The 9,085-nt window shown below is 53.1% G+C and overlaps 1 protein-coding gene across 1 annotated transcript in view; it reads right to left on the minus strand.

The window, feature by feature from the left end:
* Positions 1–4,695, minus strand: part of LOC113204206 (neuronal acetylcholine receptor subunit alpha-7) — a 94,795-nt gene extending 90,100 nt beyond the window's left edge. Inside the window, exon 1 of the mRNA XM_052269039.1 lies at positions 4,619–4,695. Coding sequence (XP_052124999.1) covers positions 4,619–4,640 — 22 coding nt within the window. The 5' untranslated portion in view covers positions 4,641–4,695. The remainder of the gene's footprint in view (positions 1–4,618) is intronic.
* Between the last annotated feature and the right edge of the window lie 4,390 nt (positions 4,696–9,085).

Raw genomic sequence — 9,085 nt, forward strand, 5'->3', positions numbered from 1 at the left:
GGGCGAGAGGGGGAGGCCCACTGGTGTGCACAGTGATGTTGATGTCGCACACCCGAGTTTCAATTTCGGAAATAGTACATTGTTTTGCAAAGAACAACTATCAAAAAATAAAAATAACATCCTCATGACGTAATGACTATGCGAAAAAGACGCGTTTTCGTTAGGCCCGTATGGGCATGGGCGGGGGTGGAAAAGCAACCAAAGAAGAATAAAGGGCGCTTCTTTGTCTGCAATCACATGGGTTTATCGTGAACAGCTATAAACTGTACTAAAGGCAAATTGCGAAACGGGAGGCCAAAACGTATTGTCCTTCAATCTGATCACAGTGCAAAATATCAACGGAGATTACAATATATCTGGTAATTTACTATCAGCAAAATATGTTGTAAATTTACGACAGCCAATTCTAGCTCGTCAGTAAGTTACAAGTCAATACGCAGTGCTTTTAAATTGACCATTTTTAATTGTGTATTTACAACATCGTTGATCAAAAGTTTTCCGTAAGCCCTTAAACTGTTTTTCACTGTAATATCATGTAGATGCCTGTGCCAGCCCCAGAGGAGAATAACAGAGAAAGAAGGTAAGTTAGGGATCATGATTACCAACATCCGTTATTCGCCGTTACGAACCTTTGAAAATCAGCCTCAGCAAGCTCTCGTAGCGCCTGGTAGGCAGGCAACATCCTGCTTGCAATGCGTGCATGTGCTGCGCGGTGGCCTACCCCGAGTTTCGCAGGCGCTCCCGTCATGTACCGAACGAATCCTCGGAACGAATCTGAGAAAAACAGACTAACTTTCTGGACGAGGTTTTAATATCGATGAGTCTGCGCCCACTTGGACTGGCTGCCTGGCCTGGGGTATGTATTGTTAACATTTTACCCTGACCGGTCTCATCCCAGGCGGAAAAACGGGAGAAGGGAGAAGAGATCGCTTACTTCTGCTTGATTTGCTGGAACACGGTGTATGCTAGTTCGGGCTCCATCACTTATCTCTTTAGAGAAAGGGGGTCGGGATATGGGGGTGGGGGAGGAAGTAATGTAGGGGAGAGGGGGTGGGGTGAGAACTCCTCCCAGCGACAGAAAAATTACGGTGGCAGATTTCCAGCGCAGAGTGACTAACTGACCTAATGGGAAGAGGCAGCCCGAAGACGTCTAAGCGCGTACCGCGATTCCCTTGCTCCTAGCCACCTCGACTACTTAGAAAGCCCCGTAAAGCCCCCTGGGACCTGGAGGACCTGGAGCCTACACGCTGGGGAGTGGAAAAGGGGGGGGGGGGCAGGCGCAGCTGCTACTGCAGCTGCGTATACCTCCCCCGTTTACGGCGATGCCGCAGTGGTGCGAGGACGCTGTCCAAAGCTGTCCAAAAGGCCGGCTCAATCATCCCCCGACACCTCCGCAGGGCTCGGCCCGGCCCGCCCCGCCCGGCTGCGGTCCGGCCGCGGAGGAGGATATGATCCGCGCTCGTAAAACATTCTCATACGACGGAACCGGCCGGAAGCCGCTCCGCCGCCGCCGCCTTTTTGGCCGCCGATGATAAAAAGGCGGAAATGATTATTATTTTTCCTCCGCTCCTTTTCTTTTCGAACGCGGAAAAGACGCAAAAAGGTCGCTGCGGGAGGGATAGCGAGAGGAGGAGTGGGAGAAGGCGGGAGGGAGCGGGAGGGAACGAGAGGGAGGGAGCGAGATGTGGAGCGAGAGGGAGCGAGAGGAGGAGCGACCGCCCACAACACAAATCACGTCATACGCGGTCGGGTACTTTTGTTCACGGCCCTTTCAGCGAGATCGAGGTCGTAAATAGTATAGAAATATTTTAGATTTTTGATTTAGTATATTTTTGTGTACCAAAATCAAGAACACAGTTATGATCCAATGTACCCATCTATGCAGAGAAATTTTCCTACGGCATACAGTCATCTTGGCATTTTAGTGAGCACTTTGGAACTACCAAAGTTTAAATGTAGTGCCGTGACGTATAAAATGCCACACACTTAAATGAAACTGGACAAGTCCAAGGAAAGCGTATCCTTGTTCTGGGAAGTCAATGCGCAAGTCAAGTCAAGAGGAGCACAGAGATATGAATTCGAGAATATGAGGTGCTGAGAAGTTGAAGTCATGGTAGGATTTGGCTTGCTTAAGGGAGGGACTGTAGTTATTTCGTGTTAAGATCTTCTATGTAAACGTTTCGGAAACGTTATAAAGCAAAACTCGAAGAAGATTGGCAGTTACGGTAGGTCCTAGCGATTTTCCGCACCCTGTGCTTGAAATGAGAGCACGCATTTCTAGATGCACGCCCACGCCCAGTGAGGATGACCCGGGAGGACCAAGGACCCTGGAGCGCCGAAATGCACCGTCTCTGGCTGGACTGGAATAACGCTTATTCCGGTCATAGAGAGCAGACGATGAGTGTAGGATTGTCAGATTTACCCTCTCCCTGACTCCAACTACCAGCCGAAAAGGGTAAGAGAAAAGGCGGAAGAGGAAAGGTATGGGGGGGGGGGGGCACTCTTAATTCCTTACGAAGAGTCTTTACATTATGCACAATTAGGTTTGTATCGAACGAAGGATCTGGGACCGCCATATTACGAACGGATTTTCTTCGTATTACAAAGTACACAACTTTCACAACAGACTTGTGCTCTTCGTATTACGTAGCCAAAACCTTCGTAATACAAATGATTTGTTTGTATTATGAAGGTGCCAAATCCTTTGTACGTTACAAAGAGCAGATCTTCGTAAAAAAAACTTTGAGTGAAGGGGGAGGAGGGAGGGGGGGAAGGGAAGGAGAAGGTGGAATAAGGGGGAAGAGGGAAAGGGGGAAGGGAAGAGGGAAGGGGGGAGAGGAAGAGGGACGGGGGAAGAGGGAAGAGGGCAGGGTGGGGAAGTAGAAGGGAGAAGAGAGAGGGCTCATGGCGGCGGAGGACACACCTTGCAGGGGGCGTGCGCGCGTGTGGGTGTGCCGTGCATGTGTGGGTGCGAGAGAGGGTGTTCGTCGGAGTGAAAGGGGAGAGGGGAGGGGGGGAGGGGGGGGGGGGCGGAGCCGCTAACGGAATACGAGATGCCAGCTCCACTGGGGATGCACGGAGGGCCCGCCACGCCTCACCTCGCCCCGCCCCGCCCCGCCACGCCCTGCCACGCCCGTCCCACCGTGCCACTGCGATCTGTTTATCAGAGTCACAGGAGGAGGGAGCGGCCTCGAAGTATGGGAGGCGAAAGAAGTTCAGGCAGCGGGGAGTTCGGGGGGAGTGAGGGAAGGGGCACGGTGGAGGTAGGAACTATACGGCGATTAGGTCGGCGGGGCTTGAGAGGTGCGTCATCAATAGAGCAGACAACGAGTCCCCCCCCCCTCCCCTTTCCACGGCAGGGCGGCGGCGTGGCACGGCGCGGCGGCGTCTTGGCCCTGACAGGTGGAGGCGAGGTGGGGAACAGAGCCGCAGACTTAATTCAGGCGACTAAATTACCGGGGAACCATGATGAAACATTATGAAGGCGAAATGAAACAGGCCCCGGCGCCATGGCCGCTCAGCCCCGGCTCCGCCCGGCTCAGCCATGCCAGGCCGGACCGCCCTGCGGAGCCTGCAGAGCCTGCGGACCACCGCATCATGCTCGTCTATGGCTGGCCTGGCTGCCCCATGGCTGCCCCGACCGCCCTATGGACGGGACGCCTCCGCGGGGGGGGGGGGGGGGCTAAGCCCCGGAGGCCTTGGCCCTGACAAACACTAAACTGAATCAGGCTTGTAACAGAGACGACACCTGCCAGCAGGGCGCAGCAGGGCCCTGATGGTCGTGATGGCGCCCTGGAGCCAGCGGCCTGCGGTCAGTAACGAGGGCGCGGCGGGGGGAGGAACAAGCCGAGAGGGAAAAAAAATGTGGGTCGAGATTGGTGTATTGGAACACACAATCATTGGGCGACAACAAGCAGTCCCTGTGGCGGATGAGCGAGGGGCGGGGCAAGGTGTGGGACGGGCAAGGGATGATGATGCCTTGAATGTTGCATGCACTTTGATAGGGGCCTTCACAAAGACAGGAGGGGGGGTGGGCTGTCGTAGCACCACCACAAGCACTGCTCGCACACTGACTCGACAAACACCTCTCTTCTCAAAAGGACACCCATGCCTTTGATGAGCACAATACGATGAAGATCATGCTGTACACCCGCTCTCCATTATGCGGAACACGCAGGAAAATTACATCCTCCATTCAAGCAGCTGACAAATCGAAAATCTGACACAGTACGGTAAATTACATCTACCATTCAAGCAGCTGACAAATCGAAAATCTGACACAGTACGGTAATACAACTTACGACATGTGGACAAATTAGCACTAAGCTCCTGTTTATTGACACTCCCTTATTCCTATATTTCAATAGAGAGCCACTGAAAAGAGATTTTGTCTTCTGATCTAGGAAAACTATTAATTAATTTGCACTCCACTTCAATTCTTTCAAAGCACATCCAACACTGTCTGTCTCTAAACTGACAAAATATGTTGACAATACAGACGCCAGTCTTAGATTTAAAATAAACAAATCTACATAATCTTAAGAAGAAAGAATCAAGAATGCTATCAGTCCTCTCTGGATGTTACTAACCTATAATAAGTTCTGATGTTTTTACTTACAGCCGTAGGTATTCCAGTCCATCGTAGGGTTTCAACCGCATTCATCCTTTTCTTCAGACAAACGTTTTTTTAAAAGCCTTTTATGACATTTTTTTTTTTGTAACACGAAATAAAGTTCCAATCCGCATAGCACGCACACCTTGACTGTTCTTCTTCTTTTCTTCCTTTTAAATCTTCTTGACCGCAAGGGACGTATGGGAAATTGCGCAGTGTGCTGCGCGCGCAGTAGTAGTCGTTGTTGCGGTGCTTTGAATGACTGTGAATATTTGTCGGTCTTCTGTTGATGAATTCTCTTGATCGTGAATTATTTCGCAGATTTAATCCTCGTGCGATCTCTCGAACATAATTTGAAAACTTTTCTTTTCTTGCACCAACAATCAAAATTCGCGAATTCTAACGTACCATAACCTTTTGTTCAATCAGCTTTTGACTCTTTCGGCTGTGCTATCGTCTTTCAAATCGAATTTTTTTTACGCGGACATTTCGTTGACGCCCCAATTCCCGCGGGACTGGGCCCAGTCATCATAACTGCTGCAGGCCCAGTGAGTTCTCTAGAGGTTATGGCAAAGATCTGGTGAGTCTAGAACAGTGTTGCACCTGTTGAAATGTGGTGCATGATGGTAGATGGAATTGCTTTAACATATCAAAACTGGTTTGTTTCATGTGTTTTCTTATAATGGCTCTCTGTTGGTGGTGGTTGAATGTTAAAACATACTTGAACAGATGCCTACGTAAAATAGCTAACACTTTTCAAGGTTTCTCAAACATTATTGGCTACAACGTTGTATGGTTTCTTTTCACTGTCATTGCGCTTTTATCACATACCAATTCTGATATTTACTTTCTTCTCTATCGTTGAACTGTCTTTGCAATGAAATGTCATCAATCTCACATTGATATGAGCGAGGAGTGTCTATGTAGTTGTTTGATGCTTTTGTGTGCCGTATTATATCCACAGTTCTACCATCCACTGTCTGACAACTAAATGCTGTAAAGTCACCACTGGGTCATAGCAAAAGGGATGTCCGTCCCCTCTCCCGTTTTCCCCTCTGCCCCACAGCTCAGACCACACTTCCCAGCGGTGTAGTGGACTGCCGCCCTGCCGCCGGGGCCGCTGCCCGCTGCCCGCGCGGTGGGGGTGGGGGTGAGCTTGCTTGGGTTGGGTGGGGCTGGCCACACTGGCGATAGATGTTGGGGAATTAGCCTCAAAAAGATCTCATATTTCAGCCAGTGCAGGGCCCACGGCGCCGGCGGCGCTGGCAGCAGCGCCGTGGCGGTGGCGTGGCGCGTGGTTCTTCCTTTCCAGACCCGGCCCTGCCATGAGCCCGGAGCCCGGTCCGCTAGCCGCTCCCGCCGTACTACTACCTCCCTTTCATTCTCCCCAGCGAGTCAAACTGAATTTCTGCCACAATAGACTGCATGGAGGGAGCGGCGTCCAGCGCAGGCTGGCTGACAGCCAAAGCGCGGCCCAGTCAATTACACGATAGTTAGTTCTTCCCTCCAGCAGCAGCGTGGCCAGGCAGGCCGGCCCGGCCCGCCGAGTCACTGCTGTCTGTCGAGCCGTCCGCCGCTGCTCCGCCCCGCCCCGCCGAGTCGACCCACTTCTGACAGGTCAGAGGAGTCTTCTTTCGCCAGAGTTTGAATTAAAACAAATTCGGTTAGCCGTTTGTTGAAAGGCACCGCCCGCCGCCCGCCCCCGCACCGGTCGGAGCGAGGCTGTAGGTGAGCCCCTCTCTCCTACCCGCCTCCCTTCACCCGTATCCCCCTCCCTCCCCCGCCAGCGTGTGGCTGTGGCGAGTTATCAAGTTGGGAGGTAGTTTGCTGCACTTCTTCTGCTGTTGCCGCTGTTGCCAAGACACGCCTCTCCCCGCACCCTTCCCCGCGCGCCCCCAGGTCTCCTTCCACCGCTTCTCCTCTCCCCTTCTGTTCCTCCTCCTTTCTCTTAGTTGCTTATCGTTGACGCCGCGTGTGAGAGTATGCTCGGGTAGGGGGTGTCCTCACACCTACCCCCACCCCTCCTCTGCACACCTCACATTCCTCCTCTTCACATTCCTAGGAGGGCGACAAAAAAGGGGGTGGCAACCTGAAACTGTTTTCTCGTTGAGAGGTCTGAAACCAAGATGTGGGGCGTGTATGGCGGCAACCTATGAAGTAAAAGGATATTTTTTCACTCTACTCCGGCTGTTTTTGGCCCAGAGGTCTGCAACTCGAATACTCGAAAGAACACCGTCTAAATCAATCACTTACAATTTATTGCTATGACCCCTTTATATCTTATTATCAAATTTTTATGTGATCGCCTGAAAATTATTTTAAGTTGCGTGTACGTTTGGCTAGTAGGACAGGGTGGACCTGTAAAGCGTGGCCACTCGGTCTATTCAAATGAGTACCGGGTGTTTCATAAAACACGCAGGTACCGGGTGTTGCATAAAAGACACAGGTGTAGGCGGGTTTGCCTACCCGCTCTGCCCGTAAGGCGCCATAGCCCCTTAGGTAGGCAAACCCGCCCGCAGCTGTGTCTTTTATGCAACACCTGGTACGGTCAGGTTTGCCTACCCAGGCGGCTATGGCGCCTCATGGACATGTCCATGGCCATGATACATGGCCATGGTTTCTTATTATATTTTCTTACAATCTCTTAATCAGTTTATAATATTTATAATCTCTTATTACCCTCTTATAATTCTCATAATAATGTATACTCAAAAGTTCTTATGAGCGCGACAAGAATGAAACCATTAAACCCCCACTGATGGTTAAATTCCAAGCAGGAAAAGGTTCAATTCTTTTTGCGGTGATGTAGTCTAAGGCGACTCTGACCCGCTTCATTCTTCTCTTCCTCTCCCACCCCTACTCGTTCGCAGCCTTTTCGTAGCAACGAGGAGTGAAGAGAGACAGATAGCTCTATGCAGTACCTATATGTGTGCCGTCATAGTCGGAGATGGCTTAGCGCTCCGTGCGGCGGTACACTCGCAACAGCATCGTCTCTTGCATTCTGCTCAGCACATGATCACCTATATTCCCCCGTTTCTTTTCTTGTTTCTCAAAGTTTAAGTCGGCCAGCGTGCGGTCGGACTGGACGGACCTTTATTCTGTACTATAGGCGAAGAACGCGCCGCGCTCGGTGGAAAACGGTGGAAAGCTTTCGGGTTGGAAATAAGTAAAATCGAGAAAAATAAAAGATGTAGAGTATAGGAGGGGGGGGGGGGAGAAAAAGTAGCCTGCAAACGCAGCTCGCCCGCTCGCCCCGCCCCTCTCCTATAAGTTATAGGCAAATCTCCGAGCCGAGCTACTCCGGCCCGTGTAGCAGCAACGCCAAGCTTGTGGGCCGCCGGGGCCGGGCCCGGCCCGGGCCTGCCGAGGAGCGCAAAAACCAGACACGAAATTCTTGCCGCCGCAGCTGCGGGGCCTGCGGAGGCAGCTGCCCCGAGGGGCATTCAGTTAGCCGGCGCGGATGCCTCATGAAAGCCTCATCACGGGCTGACGGGCCCGGCCCTGGGCCCGGCCCCCGCCTTGGCCGCATTGCGGATGCACCACCGCCGTGAGCCAGGCCGGCAGCCAGGCCGTGGGCCGCGGATACCCCGCGCTGCAGGGAGCCGAAACCTCAGCCGGGCCGGCCGGGGCGCGGGTTGCGCCGCGCGAGGCCTGGGGAGGAGGGGCAGGGCAGCCACAACGCAGTGCTCTAACTCCTCGCTGAAAGACCGCTTTGGGGTTGGAGTGAGCGGCGGGAGAGGGAGACAGACCGACAGCGCCGCCGCAGGAAACACACTGGCGCGCACACATGCGGAGACAGACCAAGAGCGAGCTACTCGCGGCCACCCCTTCACCGACACCGATACTCTGATTGACAGTCGGAGAGTACATTGTCCCTAAAGCGGGACGTGCTTAAAAACGTAACACTTCCTGGGGGCGGCAAGTCCTCGACAAACTTTTGCAGCAAAAGGGGCGGCGGCGGCAGCGCGCCTCCTTGCCGTCGCGATATTGCTTCCAGGACGTCGCCTACCGGGTTTATTGCTGTTCCAACTAGTTTGCTTTCGATGACGACGACAAGGTGCCCGTGCCCGTCGCCTGGCCGACCCGGGGAGCGGGGAGGGTGCACAAGTAACTCTCTCTATATATAAGATTGTAACTATAATTATTTCTATTTGTGAGCGCAGGACAGAGTCTCTCCCACCAGCACTGCAGGCTCCGCAGCCTCCGCAGCCTCCGCAGCCTCCGCAGCCTCCGCACCCTCCGCAGCCTCCGCAGCCTCCGCAGCCTCCGCAGCCTCCACAGCCTCCGTAGCCTCCCCACCTCATCCGCCTCTGCCTCCGCAGCGTCCACAGCCACGCCACCAAACGCCACGGAGGAGGAGGAGGCGGACGGGACCCCTTCTTCATCAGCAGCAGGTTCGTGGTTATGACTCTGTGGGTGTGAGTGTGTGGGCTTGTGTGGGTGCGGGTGTGTGTTTTGGCGGAGCGGGGGGGG

The sequence above is a fragment of the Frankliniella occidentalis genome, unplaced genomic scaffold (assembly GCF_000697945.3).
Source record: "Frankliniella occidentalis isolate FOCC.00 unplaced genomic scaffold, Focc_3.1 Scaffold4, whole genome shotgun sequence".
NCBI lineage: Eukaryota > Metazoa > Arthropoda > Insecta > Thysanoptera > Thripidae > Frankliniella > Frankliniella occidentalis.